This window comes from Gekko japonicus, unplaced genomic scaffold (genome assembly GCF_001447785.1).
Source record: "Gekko japonicus isolate JY-2015 unplaced genomic scaffold, Gekko_japonicus_V1.1 scaffold524, whole genome shotgun sequence".
In the NCBI taxonomy this organism is placed as follows: Eukaryota; Metazoa; Chordata; class Lepidosauria; order Squamata; family Gekkonidae; genus Gekko; species Gekko japonicus.
This window is the reverse complement of record NW_015170906.1, coordinates 439,477-462,879: the sequence shown is the minus strand read 5'-3', so window position 1 is coordinate 462,879 and position 23,403 is coordinate 439,477. Positions and strand designations below refer to the sequence as shown.

General features: G+C 46.3%; 1 protein-coding gene across 1 annotated transcript; it reads right to left on the bottom strand.

Moving 5' to 3' along the window:
* Nucleotides 1-866: 866 nt before the first annotated feature.
* Nucleotides 867-19,913, bottom strand: SMPDL3B (sphingomyelin phosphodiesterase acid-like 3B). The gene is made up of 8 exons (XM_015418641.1): nt 19,746-19,913; nt 17,646-17,859; nt 16,375-16,472; nt 15,261-15,404; nt 5,705-5,877; nt 4,663-4,843; nt 4,240-4,373; nt 867-1,713 (listed from the first exon to the last, which is right to left on the bottom strand). Exons 1-8 carry the CDS (start codon nt 19,804-19,806, stop codon nt 1,276-1,278), a joined length of 1,443 nt encoding a protein of 480 aa, XP_015274127.1. The 5' UTR covers nt 19,807-19,913; the 3' UTR covers nt 867-1,275.
* Nucleotides 19,914-23,403: the final 3,490 nt, after the last annotated feature.

Here is a 23,403-nt window from a genome sequence, read left to right as displayed (position 1 = left end):
GGTGGAAAGCTGAAGAGTGAGGGGGAAATAAAGGTAGGTTGATGATTGGCTGGGAAGGAGATAGGTTGCCAACTCCAGGTGGGAAATTCCTGGAGATGTGAGGGATGGAGCCTGGAGAGGGTGAGGTTTCAGGAGGCGTGGGACCTCAGACAGGTACAAAGCCATAGACTCCACCCTCCAAACCAACTATTCCCTTCTGTGGAACCCTTGTTGCCAATCTCCAGGTGAGGGCTGGTGATCACTCAAAATTACAACTCTTCTTTAGGTAGCAGAGATCAGTTCCTCTGGAGAAAATGGTGGACTCAGTGTCATTATGCCCTGCTGAGGTCGCCATAGCAAATTGACACTGAGTGTCCAAGGCTGAGTGTCCACCCGCTCAGAGCCTCTTTCTAGAGGCTGTTGTATTTATTTCCACAACGGGCCTTTTTCCTAGTTAGTAATATTAGTTACTCACACACACACAATTTTAAGTCTTTAGAAAGGTGCATTTCTTTTATCCACAATAATTCTGTGTTGTGGTCTGAACACCCAGGTGAGATAAACTTTGGATCTTTTTCCTCACAGAGGAGAGATGATTAGCTATCCAGCAAACACAAAACTGAAGGGGGGGGGCTTTGTATTTACTACCCCCCCACACACATAGGCACTTCCACACACACTAAATAATTTACTTTCAATCCACTTTCAATGCACTTTGCAACTGGATTTTACTATGTGAAATGGCAAAATCCACTTGCAAATAGTCGCTGAAGTGGACTGAAACTGCATTATTTAGCATGTGTAAGAGCACCAACAATATTTGAAAATATGGCCATACGGCTATGAACATGAATATTGCAAAACTGCTGTTTGGATTAATTCAAAGTTTGAATACTTACCAAGAAGTAGTGGTAGAATTTAGATAGAGTATTCAAGCAACTGGTTGGTATTTTCTCTCTGATTTTTTTAGGGGGGTACTGTTATGTATTGAGGAATAAAGTGCCCAACCTGACAGTATCACTTGTTAACTCTGCATTGTTTAGCACTTGCACAGCCTCATTTCGTAGCTTCTCCCCCCACCCAGAGATCAGTGGGCTTCATCTAGGAGGAATCATGCCCCAAAGTCTGTTATATAAAAATGTGCTTTTCTTCTGTAAATTCTCTCTTAGTATTCCAGCAAGCTCTGCCTCCCCTTCCAAAATTCTTTGATTTCACCAAGTGATAAAGACACACATTTTCAGGCCAGTTTCTGCAACAACAAAGGGGCTTGTCGTCTGCTTTAATGGGGTGCGGGTGTTAAATTCCACTCTTTTCCTTGATTGGGGCAGAACCCCTACCACCCTGTGTACATTCCTGTTTGTTCAACTTCAAGATACTCCAGAGCCCCATGGCCAGACAAAAGAAGAGTAGGCTCAACGGCAGGGCTGAATTTGCTGCTGCACCACTTCTGGCTTTAACACACTGGTCGTATTTTGCAAAATCGACTTCCTGGATGGCACAGATGTGGTCGGTCTGGCAGCTGCTGTCGCATTCTGTGAGGTCATACTGAACGGAGTTATACCGATAGTACTGCTGAAGGTGACTGTTGTCCTTTGTGAGTTTCTCTAGTAACAGATGCATGGACTGGACTGAGCCATCAGGGACTTGGAATGCTTCCGTCAGGCTGTACTCTTTCTCCCATTTGGGGGCCCCCAAGTTAGCATGGGTGAGGTTTAGATAATAAGTCACCATGTCCTGAAACAGAACAAAAAAGCCAGTGTGATTCAGTGCTTGGGCTACAATGAGCCCCTAACATGGTGCCCAGCCTACCAACACCTTTTCTGGTGCTCATCAAGTAGGCAGGGCCTGGTGGGGTGTTTGCCCAGCCAGGCTTCAGATTGGCTGTGTAGATTTTTTAAAAAATCATTGCTTTTGGCAGCAGCTGCCACAAGAATCGTCACTGTATGACTGAAGGTAAGCGGTGGCAGCCATTTTGTGGCTGGCTACACCTGCAGCAGCTGTTTTGTGGCTGTGCCCACCACACTGTGTCAGAATTCCAAAGGTGTTCATGGGCTCAGAAAGGCTGGGGACCCCTGGTTGGGCTAAAACATGGGAGACCAGCCTTCAAATCTTTACTCTGCCACAAAAATCTATTGGCTGACCTTAGGCCAGTCATGCACACTCTGCCGTAACAGGATGAGGAGGATAAAATTGGGGATGGAAGAATCATGTATGCCACCCCGAGCTCCTTGAAAGAAAGGACAGGTGCAGATAAATGTCTGGTATTTGTTGGAAATATGTGTGTTGCAAGGTCTAAAATTCAGTCATTATAGGGTTAATGTGTGTTTACCTTGTGTGCTATTGTTTAGGCTGACCTGGAAGGGAACCTGGCTCAGAGCCAATGGAGAGAAAGCCCGGGAAACTGAAGCCTATTTACTGACAATCATTGGTTAATGCATTCAGGTGATTTCCTTCTAGGGTCAAGAAGAAGAATATCCATTGTTGTAGACCATGTGGTTAAAGTGTAAAGATGTAGTCTTAGGTGTCTTTGTTGTTTTGTAGATTGCCTGTGAACCCTTCCCTTAGAAATAAAGACTTTTACATAGAAGGAAATGCCTCCTATCCAGTGAAGCAAAGATCCATTGCAATCTCTGAATATTTAACTATTTTGCCAATTTTATAACAGCATTAACTGGCGCCAGAATGACCTTTACCAGAGACTTCTAGTTAGTAATATAGATAGTAAATAGTTCTATAATTTTAAACCTGAGATTTCTGGGAGATGTAGTTTAGGTACCTTTGTAGGTCATGTGTTCTACGTTAGCTCACATTATTGGCTCAAGTTTAGAAGCGCAAAATAGGGTTCATTGCCCTCTTCCATGCCTTTTGTTAGAAATCTCCAGCAGCCACGAGACTTACAGAAAATCATCTCTTTTCACTGCTAAGTGAAATGGACCCTAACACTGAAGATGGATGTTCTCAAACATTCCCAGCTAGATCGTAAGTCTGTGAACCTTTAATGCATGAGGAGTTCAGTAAAGTGTTTTGAGCCTTAAAGTGGACTTGTGAGTTGAACACTTACTGGGGAATAAGGCTGCGCCATCCGGCAAGCCTTTGATCCAGGATACCATCCATAGAGTGATGGCATAAAGATGCTGTCCTGGGGTAGTGTGATGAATGAAAGCCAAAGCTGAGTTACACTCTTCTAAGCCCATTCAATCGACTTATAAGGGTGTGACTCTGCTTAGAAGAGCAAGATTAGAGTCCAGTAGCACCTTAAAGACCAACAAATTGTTCAGGGTGTAAGCTTCGAGAGTTAAAGCTTTCCTTCGTCAGATATCTGACAAAGGGATCTTTGAGTCTCGAAAGCTCACACCCTGGAAATCCTTTTTGGTCTTTAAGGTGCTTCTGGACTCAAATCTTGCTTCTCTATGGCAAACCAACACGGCTACCCACCTGAAACCATCATCTGCTTAGGATGGCACTGTCGGAATCTAATTCCATCTTAGTCATACAGTTCTGTAGGTGGCATTGTGTAAATCACCTTCTCTCGGTCCTACTCAAGCAGTGTAAATATACTGATAGTGACTTGGGCCTCACTCGACTGATGCCCATCCCAGCAAACAGACTTCCTTCTCCATAATCTATACAGAGCAGCCATCCTTAGTTCTCTTTGACATTTTAGATTTGGGAGGGGGAAGGGGGCTGCTACTTAGATCATGGATGCTAGTGGGGTTTGACATTTTAGATTTGGGAGGGGGAAGGATGCTAGTGGGAAGGATATCGAACTGTTTCCCCTGTGTGGTCTTCTCCCTCTAAAATGCCCTACCACTTCTGTTTGGGAGCACAAAAGCAGCATTGAGAGGTGTCGGAGAAGTGATTTCTACTGGGAAAGCAACATGAGGGTAAAGGCTTTAAGATCATCTTTCCCCCCTGCACACTGATTTTTGTAGAAGCAAAACAAAACCAAGCCAGGGACAACCTACACAAAACTAAGTATCCTATGTCTCTAGCCCTACTAACCATTAAAAGACAGAACTGTACCGTTGCTGCTGTTTGTGCAGCACCTGACACCTTGCTGGCCCTATACAGAGACAAGCTGCAGTCAGTCCCACCAGGAGGCTGTCCCAAATAGCCCCTTTCCTGGCCTTTTGTGTGTTGGACCCGTATTAAGTTACCTGGCCAGACAGCTCTCGTCTCAATGGGTCTTGTCAGGTCACTTTGGATACCAAAGTTTGATTTGCAGGAGACAAACCTGAAAGGTCAAAATCCACCTCCTACCTTCAGCAGCAGGGTCTCTCGGTCGTACATGAAGACTCGGATGCCGGGATTGTTGGCTCCGTTGTGCACCCCGGGCAAGGTTGTCTTCCATGGTGTGACGGCTGGAGCCAAAAACATGACGCTTATTGGAGAACCTGGAAGAAAATGCCAAATGAAATGCATAGGTGACCCTGTCTGTATGACAGCAAGTTACACATACACAATGAGCTATGTTAACTGAGTCAGACCACTGGTCTTCCGAGGTCAGTATTGTCTATGCTGAACAGCAGTGGCTCTCCAAAGTCTCAAGCAGAGGTCTTTTACATCACCTCTGGCCTGATCTTTTTAACTGAAGGTTCCGGGGATTGAACCTGGGACCTGATGCATGCCAAGCAAGATGCTCTACCCTTGAGCCATGAGCCAAGAACACCAAGAAAAATATACCTCCATCACTGTAAAAGATTCTAAAGCTATCTGTGTGATGATGCCCAAAGAATTGTGCCACAATCACTGCATGATGCTTCTGAATGATTTCTGTATATTGTTGGTTGAAGCGCTCTCGGAACCAGGGCTTTCCTCGTTTCTTTTCAAAGAATCCGGGTGGGACGTGTCCAATCAGGTAGACCTGGAAAGGAGATGGGTTGAGACAATGAGAAGGGAAGCACACTGAGGTCGGGCTGCTACTCGGACACAGGCCTGGCTTTGAATTCCTGTTCAGTGACAGATCCACTGGGCAGCCACATCTTTAATTACCCAAATCTCAGTTCATCATCTATACAACGGGAACAACAGTGACCTGTCTCCTTTGTTTTGGGGGTGAGGCCTGAGGATCTAAACCATTTTGCCCAACACACCTGCTCTTGAAATCATCAGTTGCTGTTGAAATGCTTTGATGTTGCAGAGGAAACATGCTCGTCTTCTCTACCCAAAATGGCAAAATTTATCTTTCTCGGGTATTTTACTGAATGCATATTTCACAGTCCAATGGAGGCATCTGCTTTAATTCCATTCTTTTTCTACCTTGTGTCTGCTGTAAAGTGTGCCGTCGAGTTGCCATCAACTCATGGGCGACCCCATGAAGTTCCAGTTCTTGGGGGGGTTGGCTCTTTTTGTAGCAGGTACTCATTTGCATATTAAGTGACACACCCCTAATGTAGCCAATCCTCCAAGAGCTTACAGTAGCCCCTGTCAGAAGAGCTCTGTAAGCTCTTGGAGGATTGGCTACATTGGGGGGGGTGTCGCCTAATATGCAAAGGAGTTCCTGCTACAAAAAGAGCCCTGCATGAGATGAACAGAGGTAGGTCTGCCATTGCCTTCCTCTGCACAGCAGCCCCAGTCTATGAGGGCTGCTACATGTCTGCTGTGCGAAAGACTAATTGGGGAAATTAGCTCAGTTCCTGGTTGAGGCCTGTGCTCCTTTGGAATAATAATGCTGGGCATTATTCCATAACATTACTGTTGGTATAATAAGACTGCTGCAAGAAACCTTTTCTCCTGCTTTGGATGCGTTGGCAAGCGTCTCTTCCAGCCACTGAAACTGGCCTCCTGGATCCTCTGAGCTGATGGTCCGATTGTTATTCTCATAATACAGGTTTGTGTTGAGGACGACCATCCGCCTTGCTGGGCCAGGACCAGGCAGCTTTTCACTGTAGAAAGCACCTACAAAAGAGCATGATCTGGATCATGCATTTTCTAAAGACTGTACAGAGATGATGATCAAGAACAGGTCAATTTAAGCAACTGCAGCTATGGATGAATCGCAGAGTTGCAGGAGCAAGCCTTTCCGAGGCACACACACAAAACTTTATTGGCATGAAAGCACAAAACATCATGGAAATACGGGAAAATAGTAAGATGCATCAGTCGCTTACGCTTGGCTATTCAAGCCTCGTCTTCTGATTGCATAATATAATTTTTTTGCAACGGCCTCTATTATTTTGCAATTAGAATGAAACAGAAGAAAAAGAACAATTGAGTCATCAGAATGCCAGCTCTTACCCTCTAGAAGTGGAGTAATAAAACGAGATCGGACCCTTCTGAGGCAGTTTGGGGTTTGTACGGAACAGCGGACTGCCTTCTGGATGTTTAATCAAATGTCAGGCAACTAAAGTACAACTGCACCCCCATCTTTCACACTAAAACAGCAGCTCTCCTTTCTTCAAAAACTGGATCCTGTTTGCAAATCCCATTCGAGTCTACCCTAGCATGATACTTTCTCACCTAAGAACATAAGAAGAACCCTGCTGGATCAGACCAGTGGCCCATGTCATCCAATTTAAAGCAGCCAACCCGTTGTCCTGGAGGACCAACAACAGGGCTTAGAGGCTGAAGCCTTCCCCTGATGTTGGCTCCTGGTTCTGGGATTCAGAGGTTGACTGCCTCTGAACATGGAGGTTCCCCTCAGTAGTGGCCTCTAATAGTTAGTAGCTAGTGGCCTCTGATAGATAGGGTTTATCTAATCCCCTTTAAAAGGTGTTTATTCCCGTGGCCATCACTACATTCTCTGACAGTGAATTCCTGACTCACTCTGCTACCAACTGATCTTCTATGACAACAACCTTTACACTAAAGGTAAATGTAAAGGTTCCCTTGCCCGAAAGCTAGTCGAATCCGACTCTAGGGTTGCGGTGCTCATCTCCGTTTCAAAGCCGAAGAGCCAGCACTGTCCGAAGACGTTTCCATGGTCATGTGGCCGGCATGACTAAACACCAAGGTGCACGGAACGCTGTTACCTTCCCACCGAAGTGGTACCTATTTATCTACTTGCAATTTCTTGCTTTCGAACTGCTAGGTTGGCAGGAGGTGGAACTAGAGACGGGAGCTCACTCCGTCATGCGGCACCCGGGTCTCGAACTGCTGAACTACTGACCTTCCACAGCCTGCAGTTCAGCGTCTTAACCACTTGAGCCACCGCAGCTCCAACCTTTACACTAGAGAGATGGAATTTTTCTGTCTGGAAGTTTCCTGACCTGATTTCCCCCCAGGGAAGGGAAATGCCATATGGGGAGTTAGTGAAGTTCCAGCAAAACACTTGCCTGTTTGTTTCTGTGCCAACACATAATGAAGTTCTGCAAGCAGTTTACAATTAATATATACAAAAAGCAAACCAGCATGGCTTTTATTGCTTACTTTGCTTATTTTGTGCATGCTTTTATTAGGAAGAGAAACTCACTAACTATTGTTGTACGCATTTTATGAACCACTTTGTACTCTGCCACTGACTAACAGGTTTGACTTGGTAGGTGTGCTTAGCACTTCCATAATGCGTGTGATTCTGATATCATGAATGTATTCAGGTATTAACTTTGGTTCATTTGTGACTGTTGTTTGAATGCATGCTGGGAAGAAGGCTGAAATGCTGATACACAATTATGCTACCCATGACCTTGCTTGTTCTGGCCAGCTACAACTGCTCATGTTTCTAATGTGAGTTAACCTAGCTAGAATGAAGAACAGTAAGCACTCTGTAACCATATCGGTTATATAGATACAACATTGCTGCTTCATAGCTTCCAAAAGAAAAGTGTATTGTTCTGTTAGGAAAAGAAGAACTCTGCCTGGGAACAACCACCACCCCAGGTCTTAACCCAATGGGAAATAGGTGATGAAATTTGACAATGTTTGATGGAACCAATAATTCTGTTCTATTTCTCTGATGTAATGTGAAGTATAAAATGCTATTTCACCCATTGTTTTTTTTAATAAACTTTATTCAATATTTATCATGAACTTACAAAGTTTTATGTTACAAAGAATAACAATCATATTCCATCTGAACTATCAACAACCTACTTCGAAACTCCAAATATAAGAGGTAGGTGTCATATTATCATAATAACAAACTATGGTTGCGGTCACACGGAGCATTAGCCACGCTAGAGCGATGGAAGACAAGCAGAGCTTCCGGGCGCGATCTCACCAGCACATCTGGGAAGCGTAGCACTTCCGTGACGCAACCGAGGCTTCCCGCCGAAAACACGCAGCAAAAAACTAGTACCTCGGAGGTACTAGTTTCCGGAAACTGCGGGGCAAGGGCAGGCGTTTCCGGAGGCATCCGGCGCCCGCCCATGTCCCCTTGCAAAAAAGGTTTTTCCCCCCAAGTCTCCGTGGATGCGCACAAGCACCCAACGGAGCATGCGCAGTCATGGTGTACACGAAAAAAACATCCGGTTTGCCGCACCACGCGCTTCTTTTTTGCGCGTGGGATTGTCATGCGATCGGCACCTCTCCCTTCCCATGGAACCTCCACGGTATCTCCACGGTACCTCCACGGGAGGTCTGATCACTTTACCCGCACAGTAGTTTGCCCCGGGGCAAACTGCCATGCTTCCCCCCCGCAGTTTCCTGCCCATGTGACCGGGGCCTATATTAATTAACATAACTTAATAAGACATTTATAACAGTTGTTACTTCTATATAACTAATACGAAATAAACATATTTATGTCGGATTGATGTGTTATATTAATTCTCAAAAAATTAGTATGTCCTATAACTGCTTGAACGAAAGGTGACCATTTTTGGGCAAAATAAAATTTTCTGCTTTCCGAGTTAGAATGCTCCAGTTCAACTGTCAATTTATCAAAAACAAAATAATCCCATGACTTACTGCGCCATTCGTATAAACTAGGCAACTCCTTACTCATCCATTTGGACGCCAAAACAGTTTTTGCTGCCGTGAGCAAAGTGGCTATTAAATCTTGTTTGTATTTAGGTATTTGTATTTCATCCCATAAATTTAGTAATATGATATTAGGTGAATCGGGGATTAGAAATTTTGTTATTTTAAAGATTTCTTTAATTATTTGGTACCAAAATCGTTTTATCACTGGGCAAGACCACCATACATGAAAATAAGAACCTCTGCATCCACAGTCTTTCCAACAATTAGGCGAGATTGCGGCCGAGGAATGGGCAAGTTGGAAAGGGGGCTTATACCACCTGGCTACCAATTTGTATGTTTGCAATTGAATGTTTAAACAGGAATATGTATATGTTGGAGCGCTACAAATTTGGGCCCATTGGTCAGCATTTAGGTCTTGAGTTAAATCTTTGTGCCATGCTAATTGGTAATTTAAGCAGAGGTCATTTCGGGGGGGAACGCGGGGGATCGCAGTTCCCCCGGGTGAGGTACGGGGGGCGGGGCACATAACGAAGCCCCGCCCCCTGCTTCCGGCCGCCCCGCTTCCGGCCCTCATTCAGCCAGGAGGAGACAGGAGAAGAGGGAGGGTAAGTTGCTTCCTCCCTGCCTCTCCCCACCCCTGCCTGCCTGGAGCCAGGGAGGGCCTTTGCGGGGCTTCCTTGCACTCCTGCCGGCCTTGCAGGTCCACCGCCAGGCCCCTCATGGGGCTCGGCAGTGGAGCTGCAAGGCTGGTGGCGGCGGCCGGGACCGTTGGGGGCGGGGGGTGTGGCCTTATGACACACTTCCGGTGATATCAGGGGGTGTGGCTTTATGACACACTTCTGGTGATGTCAGGGGTGTGGCATATGCTAATGAGTTATGCTAATTAGTTCCCCTAGCTCTTTTTCTACGAAACGACCCCTGAATTTAAGAGTTTGGAATTTTTGAGTTTCAATAAAAGCAAATACAATATAGAAATTAGACCCTTTATCAGATTAGATTCATTATTTAATATTTTTTCAAATTTTGAGAGTTTTAAACGTAATTTAGAACAAAACTTGGAGTTTACCAATTGTCTAAGTTGAAAATATTCAAACCATGGAATGACTAAACCACATGGATCTTCTAACTGGGCTTTGGACTTTAAATGCCCTTGAGAGATAACATCTATAAATCTCGTTTTATTTAACTGTTTCCATGTTTTAAAAGAGTTGCAGTGTCGAGCTGGACTAAACCATTTCTGACTTGTAAAGATTGTTAAGATTGATAGTTGGGGGACAAGATATAAACTGTATTTATTCCATACCTTGAATGTAGCCTGAATGACTATTTCACCCATTGTAACACTTGAAGAATCTGTTGGGTATTCAAGGTTCCAAAATCTTTGAATCTGTATTCTTCCTTATTAATTCATAAATTATATTTTTTTGTTTCCAACTCTACAGGACTGCTTTCGTGTGTTTTCTCAAGTTGGCCTGGGCAAACACAATCAGGCACAGAGGTTCTGTCTTACACTATCACGAAGTTCAGTAATTTCTTTCCTTGTGTGTGCAAGTCAAGGCACATGTTCATGTTGTAGGGCGAAGCAGAGGCTAAAGAAGGCAAGGCAGGCTTTACGGGGCTGGTGCAGATCCTGACCCGCACATGATGATTACTAATGGAAAAAAAAGCTTTGTCTCACTCACTGCAAAGGGCCCTGTGAAACCCTCATGAAGTAATTTCCTTGTTAGAAGGAAAGCAGGAAGGGTGTGGGGGAGAAATACTGTCAACAGCTTTTGTCAGTCTACATTTCTCTATTGTAAAAACTGGATTAACTGTACGCAGCATGACTTATGAGTCAAAGTGCACGTTTTGCAGAAGAGCAGAAGGTAAAAAACAAGTAGGGCTGCCACTGGCGGGGGATGGAGGAGGGGCAGAGTTGCCAGATCCAGGTTGGGAAACTCCCGGAGATTTTGGGATGGAGCCTGGGGGGGACAGGGACCTCAGCAGGGTGCAATGCCATAGAGTGAGACCTCCAAAGCAGCCATTTTCTCCTTGGGAACTGATCTCTGTAGTCTGGAGATAAGCTGTAATTCTGAGAGATCCGCAGGTCCCACCGGGAGGTTGGCATCCCTCAAAACAAGCAACGCTCACCTATGCATCCTTCCACAAGGAGGTGAAGTTGCTTTTTCCCTACAGACCTTCCAACAAAAGCTCACACCTCCTTTCTTTTTTCCAGAGGTTTTAAGCTTGGAATTAGCTTAAATGAATGGCATGGTAGTTTATCTCCTGAGTCTTGCGAATGATCTGTTTTATGGAGTTTTAATTTGTTGTTTTCTTTTACAGTTTTTTTGCCATCAAGTCAAGCTGACTTCTGGCAACCCCTAGTGGGGCTTGAAGGCAAGGCAAGGGACATTCAGAGGTGCTTTGCCATCGCCTGCCTCTGCATCATGACCCTGGTATTCCTTGGAGGTCTCCCATCTGAGTCCTAACCAGGGCTGACCCTGCTTAGCTTCTGAGATCTGACAAGATCGGGCTTGCCTGGGCTATCCAGGTCAGGGTTTCTTTTACAGTTTTGATTTCTGCTGCATTTTACATTCTGATCTGTTAGTGGACTTGAGGGGCCATAAGGATGGAAAGGCACTAAATTAAAGGCTGTGGAAAAGAAAAATCTCTCCCCCCCTCTCTCTGCAGTAGAAAAGAGCAAGAGTCCAGTAACATCTTAAAGACTAAAGATACATCTGGTGGGACTTTTACATATGTGACGGCATGTAGGACCGGCGTAATAGATTACATAGCCATAGCACCTCCTTTAATGAATTCTGCTATTAAGTTTGAGGTTTTGGATCTTACTTTGAGCAACAACTGCCCCCTGCGATTGTCTCTTACCATTAATGCTAATGCATTAATGAAACCAATTCCAGACTTTGCAGAAGATGTCAATTCCAACCTAAGGAGACTCAAATGGTCTGAAAAATTGTTCAGTACCATATCTCACACTTTTAAAAGTCTGGAATTGGGTAGATTGAGAGCATCCTTTTGGCAACACAACCCCGATCCTATAAAATCTCTTACTGAGATTAACAGCCTACTTAAACCCATTCTTACGAACAACAGGCCCATAAAGCCGATACAGCATGCCCATAACGGATGGTACGAGTCGAGAGCTAAAAAAAGAGCTACTCCACACTATGAGATAGACCAGGCATAGCAGGGAAGGGACACAGCTATGCATTTACTTGAAACTCAGATCTCAATACAAAGCCTTAATCAAGCAAAAGAAATCAGAACATGCCAAATCTCTTTGGAAAGAGTTAGATCCAGCTGTAGTGGAGAAAAATGATTCCCGTTTTTGGGAACTAGTTTCAATCAAAAGCAGTAGCCCTCTTTGTCAGGTAGATGCATATATACCAGGACATGTCTGGCTTTCATATTTCAAGAATGTTTTTGGCTCCCAGCATCCCTCATCTAAGGGGTCGGAAAAAACCCAGCTGAAAGATTACTTAGATCTTATAGATTTACCAGAATGGGCACCAGTCTCTAAATCAGAAATTAGAGGTCTAATTGCCTCACTACCTTCAGGAAAATCTCCAGGGGAGGATATGATACCACCGGAATTATACAAAGCCTTCCCAGATTGGTGGGCTCCCATTCTGGCTAGAGTGTTTACACAGATTAATAGTTTAGGCATGATCCCCCCCGGGCTGGAAGCTAAATATAGTTGTACCCAGGGGTCATTTCATAGAAAAAGAGGTGCAGGAGCTCATTAGCATAACTCATTAGCATAACTCATCTGCATATGCCACGCCCCCTGCCATTACCGGAAGTGTGTCAGAAGGCAACACCCACCACTCAGGCTCCACTGGACTCTTGGATTGCTAGTTATTGCGGGGGGGGGGGCTGCCCAGATCTGCCTAGAGCTTGTACCTGAACAAACCTTGGCCTTAAAGGTGCTACTGGACTGTTTTGGATTGCTATCGGGGGGGGGGGGCTCTGCAACTTATCTGGCTGCTTCTTGCTCCTCATGGCCCAACTGAGGGCTGCTGGGAGCAGGGGGTGGGGCTTGTTGCATGTGACTGCCCCCTGGGCTCTTTACTGCCGGAGCTCCACTCCCGTGCACTCCTGCAGGAAATGACCCCTGGTTGTACCGATTCATAAAAAAGGAGACAAAGATAACCCACAAAACTATAGGCCGATAAGCCTTTTGGACATAGCAGCAAAACTGTACAGCAAATACCTGCTGCTAAAATTGGAAGACTGGGTGGCAGAGGAACAAATTATCCACCCCTCATAGGCAGGATTTCGAAAAGGCTGTGGAACCACAGACCACTGCCAAATCCTTTATCAATTAGCGTACGCTGGTATAAATGGCCCAACAAAGGCACTTTATGTTGCGTTTGTAGATTTGGCTGCTGCATTTGATTCCATCAACATATCCCGTTTAAGGTCAAAGCTAGCCAAATTGAACATTGACAAGCGGCTACTATTCCTAGAGCTTCATAGGGACACTTGCGCCCAAGTAAGGGTGGGAACCTCCGGTTCCCTAACTAGTAGTATCTCTATCAGTAAAGGAGTTAAGCAGGGATGCGTGTTGGCCCTCGGCCTATTCAATTTGTATATAAACAACATAACAGAGTTTCTGTCAGGCCCGCAATTTTTTCCACCCTCCCTGGGACAACAGAACATTTCAATTCTTTTATACGCAGATGATATGGTCCTAATCTCACTGACCAAAATAGGTTTGAGAAGACTTTTACAAAACTAGGGCAATACTGCAATAAAGAAGCTCTCAACGTTAATTATGCAAAGACCAAAGTAATGGTCTTCAGAAGAAAGCCCAAAATTTCTCGTTGGAGTATTCTTGGTAACCCAATTGATCAATGCAGTTCATTTAAATACCTAGGAGTAATTTTTAAAGAAATACTGAATTGGAAAACCCACATGGCAGGGGTTAAACTGTCAGCACTAAGGATCGTTGGGTCTATTGTACAATTCTTCTTCACAAAGGACGGGCGATTAATTGATCCAGTACTGAAATTGTTCAAGTGCAAAGTCGTGTCCCACTTATTATATGGAGTGGAAGTGTGGGGATGGAAAGAGGATAATATATCTACACTTGAGGTAATCCAAAATTATTTCCTAAGACAAATCTTAGGTCTCCCCAGGGGATCTCCTGTGGCCTTGATGCGAGTGGAAACAGGATTCCCTTCTATTAAGGCAAGGGTACACCTTGCAATTATAAAATACTGGAAGAAGACCAATTTGTCTAGATCTAACTCTTTAAGCCACCAATCTGTTAGATCATTATTAACAAAAGACCCTACACATTCTGATTCCTTTAGCGATATCCTTAGTAGATACACCATACCTGATGACCTCCTCGGGGCCTCAGGCGACAATTTCCAACTCAGGGAATGGATATTCAAATCAGATGCTGTGGTGCTATCATAAAGTCGAAAACAGCTCCGTGGTACAAATTTGTCAAATCTGATCATTCTAGATCATCCTATCTACATAATATTTCCAACTATAACCTCAGGGCCGTTTACTGCGTTGAATTTTCAAACAATGTACATAGCATTGCGGGAGGGTCAATTTCTTCAAGTTCCAACAGAACACAGTTCGCTTGCCATTGGAAACCTCCCTCACTGTATCTTAGCCTGCCCGTTATACAATGCTCCCAGAGACAAATTCTTGACAGGAATTTTATTTACTATAAAAGCATATCCTGAAAATGAGAAGATTGTATTCTTGTTATCAGATACCGATGAGTTCGTAACCTATAGTCTCTCCCTTTTTGCCCTTGCAGCCAAAAAGATTAGAGCCAGGGCGGCACCATAGGGGCCATTCTTATAACACATAGGCTATTTTAACCCATTCTCATTTTTGGTATGTGATTTTAGGTTTTACTTCTTTATGTATTTTATCATACCATTTTACTCTTTTACTGATCTATTTGAATGTTTTGTAATTTTGTTGTGGCCTATGGCTAATACAAGAAGTTATTTGAATTTGAATTTGGCTAACAAAATTTGTGGCACGATATGAGCTTTCGTGAGTCACTGCTCACTTCTTCAGATACAGTGACTCACAAAAGCTCATACCCTGCCACAAATTGTGGTACTCTTTAAGGTGTTACAGGAGTCTTGCTCTTTTCAGCTGCTACAGACAGTCTCTCTCTCTCTCTCTCTCTCTCTCTCTCTCTCTCTCTCTCTCTCTGCAATTTGTGATGCAAAGCCACTGCTTCTTAATGTAAGGCTGACTTTGGACAGATTCCAAGCCCAGTTTTTCCAAGAACTCACTAAATGCTATTTGTTTTCTCAACCACAGTGAGATGGGTTCACCTGATTCTGCGTGGATGACATCTCAGGGCCTTTGAGATTGCTTTAGAACTTCTCAAGCCCACAACTGCATGATTCCCCCCCCCGCCCCCGGCCACTCACCTTCTTTGAAGGTAAGCACGGAGGAGTTGCTCAGCCACGGGCGCCACAGTTCCACCACTCCGTTGTAGATTGTATTGTTCTCAGCCGGCAGCTGGTTTTTGGGGTGGAAGTCATGGTTGCCCATTGCAGGATAGATCTGAGTGTCTGGAATGGAGCAGAAGCCAAACTGAAGGGTGTGTGTGTGAGAACAGCTGAAAAACACTACCGTTGTTTGGATGGTAGCAGACATGGCAGAATACAGACAAGCAGAATAGGGACACATGAGCAAAGATTAGACAGGCTGTCCTGTTCCAAGGGAAGAATTTCGCCCCTATTATACATTGAATGGGGGTGGGGCAATGCCACTCATTCCCAAGAGGTCCCAGTTCTGCAATCCATACTGCAGAACAATCCACATTGCTGGTATCATCCCCTCTGGCAACTCCATGCTTCTAAGACTGTTCCACACACACGGGGTTTGATCCAGACTACATTTTCCAATGGCAGAGTGGAACTCTTAGTCTTCATCCCTTCCGCTACAACCCACTTCTGAGGATACCTGAAGAAGACATGCAGCCAAGAAGGGAGGAGGGAGTCTGCAGAGGGAAGGGGACATTGCTAGAAATTGCCAGTTTCGTTTGGATCCAACTCAAAAGAGATTCCAGGGCAGTTACGCTACAAGGAATAGAGAAGAGGCACAGCTTCTCCCCAGAAAAAGCAGAGGAATGGCTTTTGGAAATGCAGCTTGCCATTCTGATGAGCGACCAAATTTGTTTATTTTATTTATGACAGGCCTTTCTCCCCAATGGGGGACCCAGTACCACTTACGTCTTCCTCACCTCCTCCATGTCCAGAGCAGCCCTGTGAGGTAGGTGTGTGACTGGCTGACGGTTACCCAGCAAGCTTCCACCATTTCTTAAAATAATTGCTTTGCTGGAGTCTACCCTTTCTTTAAATCTTCAAGGAAATACACTCTACACCCTGTTTAGTTGGTGAAATTCTCTCAAGTGTTCATTAAAAAAAATAACTGTGCAATTTAAGTTTCTCTTCCTGCAGTTTTCCACTCATTGCATCCTTCTGGGTCTTTTTTGTGGAATTGCCTTGACAGCCCCCCAACAGTTTTGGCATCTCCTACCTGGAAATACCTGTTTGATCAGGTCAGTTAGTTGTTTAATTATGTCCAGCACAGCTTTTTCACTCAGTTTTTCATTAGGAACATGTGGGGTATCATCCCTGGGGGGGAAAAGAACACAGCTACTATCCAACACTACCTATACCACAAGAACACAGATGCTGTACAGAGGCCAATATGCCTTATGGAATTGCCCATGTAGAAAATTAGCAATGTGTTTCAATGTGGGCAGCAATATTTGATCAAATAACTGGCCACATCAAAAGATAAAGGGGGGAAATCATTCAGCTAAAAGGCTTCTACAAATTAATTAGGCAGCAGGCTTTTAACCATTTTTTAAAATACGGGAACTTACAAAAACTCCAGATGATAACTTAGAAGAGGCATTCCCCCTTTTCTCACACAAACAAGAGGGAATGCCTCATCTTAAGTTAATTGTCACCAAAGAGGATACCTGTGCCCTGACCCGGACGGCCCAGGCTAGCCTGATCTTGTCAGATCTTGGAAACTAATCAAGGTCAGCCCTAGATGGGAGACCTCCAAGGAAGTCCAGAGTCACACACAGAGGCAAGCTATGGCTCAGAATGTCTCTTGCCTTGGAAACCCTCTGGGGTCGCCATAAGTCAGCTATGACTTCAAGACACTTTCCACTACCATCATTTAACAGCAACAACAAATACACCATCTCCTAGAACCAGCAATTAAACTCATGCAATTAATCAGTATCATTTCTTTAACCAGGTGACAGCCCTAGTGTCATTCACTGATTTATAATGTGCTTAAAAGGTTTCCCTTGCTCAAAAGCCAGTCGAATCCGACTCTAGGGGGTGGTGCTCATCTCTGTTTCCAACCCAAAGAGCCAGAACTGTCCGAAGACATTTCCGTGGTCGTGTGGCCAGCATGACTAAATGCCGAGGCACACAGAACGCTGTTACCTTCCCACCAAAGCAGTATCTATTAATATACTTGCAATTTCTTGCTTTCAAACTGCTAGGTTGGCAGGAGCTGAGGTCAGAGATGGGAGTTCACTCTGTCATGCGGCACTAGGGTCTCGAACTGCCGAACTACAGACCTTCTGGTCTGCAGCTCAGCGGCTTAACCTCTGAGCCCCCCCCCCCCCCCCCCCCCCCCCTTTTGCTGTTCTTCTTTTTTTTTCCCCCCCCCCCCCCCGCCGCACACTTTTGTCATTATTTCAGGCTTAGATAAAGATGGACTGAACTGAGTATTCAAACAGTTTATCGTTTTCTACAAAGCACAATCTGCAAATTCTTTACCCGGTCCAGAGAATGAAATCTGGGTTGGGGAGGATGCTCTTCATGGCATAGATGGAAGAGTTGACAAGAATCAAGGGAGCATCACACAGGTAATCTCCCCAAGCCCCCGCACTGGCCACTGGCTGGGAGCCAGCAGATGGGCACACCCCCAGGGGGTCTGGCACCGCTTTGTACTGAGGGTCCAGATGGAGGTCTGTAACGTGCCAAAAGGAGCCTGCCAAAAGGAAGAAAGCCATGAAGTTACTCAACTCTTACTTTAGGAATATGCCACAATCACTGAGGTCTCCCAGCAAAGATTGAACTCCTGCAATGTACCATTCAAGAGAGACAACACTTAGGGAGCTCCTAAAACAGTGACGGCGAACCTTTTAGAGACCGTGCCCAAACTGCGACCCAAAACAAACTTATCTATCGCAAAGTGCCAATGCGGCAATTTAACCTGAATACTGAGGTTTTACTTTAGGAAAAAAAACAACTCCTACATTAACTTAAGATGATCCAAACAAAGTAAGGAAAGCAATCCCAAATGCTTTCATTTCCTTAAAATTATTTGGCAGAGAATTCGAAACTTTAATGATGGTCTGGGCCTGGCTGGGGCGATGGCATGCGTGCCCACAGAGAGGGCTCTGAGTGCCACCTCTGGCACCCGTGCCATAGGTTCACCACCACTGTCCTAAAACATACATAGGCTAGACATGAGCAGGACTCCACCATCTGATGAACCTTTTTTCTTTAAAACTTCTCTTCCCAGAAGGGAGGTCCTGCAACAGAGACCATAGTGCCACCTTGGTGGCTCTTGTGAGGGCAGAAAGGCAGGACACGGCGTTTGTAAAAGAAACAAAAACCAAATAAATACTGAATCTCTGCCTCCTACGTAGCTGCCAACGGGAGAGAGTTGCCATCAGGTTAATAGGGGACACGTGTGTGTGTTAAGTGTCATCCAGTAATTTCTGACCTATGGTGACCCTATGAATTAATTATCTCCCAAATGTGTGTCCTTGCATCTGTCAAACATCTTTATTATGCTGTATGCTAATTTACTGCTCGCCCTCTACCTATATGCATGGACTGGCAACTTCCATTTCAATGTATCTGAACAAGTGTGCATGCACGCGAAAGCTTATGCCTTGAATAAAACTTTGTTGGTCTTAAAGGTGTCACTGGACTTGAAATTTGTTCTCCCAAACGAATCATACAGTTGGAAGGGACCTCCAGGGTCATCTAGTCCAACCCCCTACACAATGCAGGAAATTCACAACTACCCCCCCCCCACACGTCCAGTCACCCCTTCTCCATGCCCAGAGGATCGCTAAAAACTGGCCTGGAGAAAATACGTCCTGACCCCAAAGTGGCGACTGGCATTTCCCTGGGTGTGTGTAAGAAAGGGCCACAAGAATGAAGCACTGATACAACCCTCCCTCTCATGTTAACAGATCTTGCAAACTGAGAGCCATGGCTCCCTTAATTGAGCCAGTCCATCTGATGTTGGGTCTCCCTCTTTGCCTGCTGACTTCAACTTTTCCTAGGGTTATCGTCTTTTCCAGTGACTCTTGTCTTCTCAGAACATGATGAAAGTACAATAGCCTCCGTTTGGTCATTTTAGCTTCTAGGCTTGACATGCTTATTGCCAAAACGGGTCAAAGTAGAAGCAGGAGGCATCTGCAGGCATCTCCCCTGGGCCTGCTAGCCCCCACCCTCAGGTTCTTAAACAGGAACAACTCTGGGGTTTTCTTTCATGAGTCCCAGGCCAGGATACCAAAGGCAAATCTCCCAACTTCACACTGAGCCTCACACGAGTGCCTGAGCCTCACCCAGCAGGATTTTCTAGGTATTCGGCATGGGAGGCATGAGCTGAGATGTGATCTGGTTATGCAGGATTCACACAAGTGACAGGGAGCAGCACATCTTTAATGTTTTTGTCCTGCCTGGTGTACACATACCAAAGTCCCCTGTTCTGGCTTAAACTGCACTATGCCCCTCGCCCTGGCCACCACCAGCTCTTGCTAGGTCTATGAAACTGAATTTCACAAACAACCAACATCACTCTCACTTTAAACTCGGCTTGCATTCTTCCAAGCAACAGAGAAAAGAGAACAATACCTGTGGCCGCAGTGGCAACTGTGCAGCGCACCAGGAGCAAGGAGATCCTCAAAAGATCCATCTCAATCCAAGAGTTTCGCTGCCAGCTACTGCCAGGTTGATGAGCCGCCTCTTAATTTTCCGTGTAACAACTGCAGGAGCTCTTAGCCAAGTGCACTTTAGCCTCTCCCAGACGTCTGAGTCATTGGCTAATGAAGCAACCCTACTTGGCTTCCAAACAGCGCCTCATAATGTCATCCTGCATGCTTGCGATTTTTGACAGGTGCAAGAGAGAACCCAGATTTCCACCACAGATGTATGCTAGGACAGGCTGTCAGTTATTCTCTTCAGTGCCAAGGGCGGGGCCTGTTTAGATCGACTCCTTGGGGGCATCACGCAGGGGAACAAAAGCTTTGCTGACACAGCACAGCAAAGTTGGAGGGCTTTCAGTTTCTACCGCACATTTACAAAGGCAGGAAACACTGGAAGGCCAGTCCTGTACCAAAGGCAAGGCAGAAAGGAAGGAATACAGCAGGGACAATGGTGTGGGGGGGTATAAAGTATTGAGACTGAAGCATGGAGGAGTGATTTCAGCTCATGCTTTATTATTATATAAAGGAGAACTTGAGATAGTGCAGCCGGGCCAGAGGCCAGCTTATATCCCTGTAGCAAACCACATCCAAACACACACCCACACCCGTGATAGGATATTTACAGTGTCATCGTCCCATAGGTCAATTCTCGGATCCTAGCCGCCCGAAAGGTGCGCCCTAGGATCTGTTCGGGCTATTGTCTCTGGAAGCGAAGCTTGGACCATTCGCATGGCCACGTGCGGACCCAACCGCGTGTGCGGTTTCTCTGGGTACACAGCGGGGGGAGGATGGAAACAGATATGACATTGCTGCATAATTTCCTTTATTTATAGATGTACGAATATAGAAGCAAAGAGGCACCCCCAACAGAGGAACAGATCCACTACCCCACATCAGATCTCTGAAGAGATCCTGAGAGACTTTCAGAGAATTCACAGCAGCAGCGGCTATTTCTCTGCATTCAGTTACATTGCCTGTTAGGGTTGCCAAGTGCGATCTTCGCGCCATAGAGTTTTCCCCCGGATGACCGTGGCCCCGCCCCCAGCGTGCCCGGCGGTGTCACGTCACTTCCGGGTGACATGCACATCGGGGTGGAGTTCTCCCCGGGGCCCGATCCACCAGCGGCGGGGAACGGGCCTCTGGGGCGGGGTTTTCCCCAACCCCCGGGGGGGACTTGGCAAGCCTATTGCCCGTGCACTGCATCCACCCTGACCAGACATGCGCCGGGAATCCTGACCTTGGAACTTAATTGCCAGGCAGGCAAAGGGCCAACTTGTATCAGGACTGCAATGTGTGGGGAGAGGGAGCATAAACTGTATGGCCTGTGTAACTCCATCTTTGTTACATGCTGGTGCTTCATTGCCCCGAGTCTTGTGAGAGAACCATGTTTAGCCACTCCCAAGGGAACTTTCCTCTCTCTCTCTCGTGCTTATTAGCAGGCCTTATCTTTGAAGGCCTGGGTTGTGTCTTCCACCCACTGGGATGCCAGGTGCAAGACAGCCTGGCTCATCTATTCCTTGACCGGTAGCCAGCTTTTAGAGTATAAGATGCCTACTTTTAGTTACGCACGGGGTCTCAGATACTGGCAAGCTTCACTGTGTGTGTACGCACGCACTCGAGGCCCAGCTAATGGAAGCTCAGCCTGCATTTACTGTTAAGTTTGATGCTTTATTAAAACTCTCCTTGTAAGCAAACCTGGATCTCACACATTATTTCCTTGGGATTTTTGCAAACCTTGGCCAGGGCCCCTTACATAAGGCCGCCCCCCCCCCGGTTAAAATTTTCTGACTTAAAAAGCCCCCAGGGAGTTGCTATTAGAGCTTTAACTGTATCAAGCAAAGGCCCCTCTAACATGGTACATTCTAGATGATTCAAAGGAAACATACAGAATCAAGGGCCCCTTCAAATCACATCAGGCACTCTGAAGCTTGGGACATCCTCAGCGGCTATATGTGCCCTAGCCATCTTAACTGTAGCTGATAATGCTATCTTCTGCTGTGGTGGCTCAAGTGGTTAAGACGCTGAACTGCAGGCTGTGGAAGGTCAGTAGTTCAGCAGTTCGAGACCCGAGTGTGCCGCATGACGGAGTGAGCTCCCGTCTCTAGTTCCAGCTCCTGCCAACCTAGCAGTTCGAAAGCAAGAAATTGCAAGTAGATAAATAGGTACCACTTCGGTGGGAAGGTAACAGCATTCCGTGCGCCTTGGTGTTTAGTCATGCTGGCCACATGACCACGGAAATGTCTTCGGCTTTGAAACTGAGATGAGCACCGCAACCCTAGAGTCAGATTCAACTGGCTTTCGAGCAAGGGAACCTTTACCTACCTTCCTCCTCCACACCAGCCATTACCACAGGCCTGTAGCCAGCAGGGGCGCTGGGGGCAGCACCCCGTATCAAATTTGCAGCGCCCCAGGCAGCTCGCCCCCCACTGGCCATGTGCGCCCACTCCTTATCTTTGGCTCGTTGCAACTGCTCAGGGCTCACTGTGCTGACCGGCGCCACCTCTTCCTTGCCCCACAGCTGCGGGCTCTTCATGCCCCGGGGCCCAAGGGAGAAAGGCAGATGGAGCACGAGGCCGACTGAGCAGGCTGGTGCAAGCACACCCAGGAGCCCCTGGAACAGGAAGCGCTTCCTCAATAAGCCAAGGCTTCAGTGGTGCTGAAGAAGGGGCTGAGGCACTTCGTGTTAAGTCGTGCGCTTAACAAAGAGTCGGAGAGTGATTCAGCAAGAATTGCGGTTTATTCTTCAGCTTAGTTACGATCGCCAGCCAGAACCATCATTCGAACCACTCGAGCCAAAGGACAAGCACTGGCTGCTCTGTATTTAAACATTCCCGGCTAGTGTAGCCACACCCCCTGTACAAATAACAACCTATGAGGTTGAAGATATAATGCCCAATCACAAGCGGTCCCGCTTTACAGCGTGATTGGTAGACACTCTCTGGGCTAGGACTCCTATTGGTTACATTAGGATCCTAGCCCAGGCTGAAGCTTAACATAGAGTTTCAATGAGACGATTCGCATGTCAGTATTTACATTCAAGTCAATACATAACAAATCCCTCCCCCCTAAGCAAAAACATTATGAACAATCGTAATCGCTTAAGTAGGTGGGCACTCTGCGCACTCTCTGAGACCTCCGTGGCGTAGGAGGTTCAGGGCACCTTAGAATTGGAGGCACTCGGCTTGACTCACTCTCGAGTGGGTCAGGAACGCTACCATCCCTTGCAGTGGGTCCAAGAGTAGGGGTCTGCCCTCCCTCAGGGACAGTACTGGGCTCGGCAGGCTCGGCAGTACTCACCTCCGGCAGAGGTATGGGATCGTTATCTGGGTCCGGTAGCTCGGTTGGCTGCGAGGTGGGGCGGCCAGTCGCCCACCGCTGCCTCAACTGGTCTCGCTACCATCCCTTGCAGTGGGTCCAAGAGTAGGGGTCTGCCCTCCCTCAGGGACAGTACTGGGCTCGGCAGGCTCGGCAGTACTCACCTCCGGCAGAGGTATGGGATGGTTGTCTGGGTCCGGTAGCCCGGTTGGCTGCGAGGTGGGGCGGCCAGTCGCCCACCGCTGCCTCAACTGGTCCACATGTCGCCTCCA

What these genes read in the sequence shown, in the direction of transcription:
- SMPDL3B (XM_015418641.1), bottom strand. Translation starts at nt 19,806, where the DNA reads ATGGATCTTTTGAGGATCTCCTTGCTCCTGGTGCGCTGCACAGTTGCC. An exon ending in AGTTGCCACTGCGGCCACAG is followed by an intron (nt 17,860 to 19,745) that starts GTATTGTTCTCT and finishes TCCTTTTGGCAG; the next exon opens with GCTCCTTTTGGCACGTTACA. An exon ending in GATTTCATTCTCTGGACCGG is followed by an intron (nt 16,473 to 17,645) that starts GTAAAGAATTTG and finishes TTTCCCCCCCAG; the next exon opens with GGATGATACCCCACATGTTC.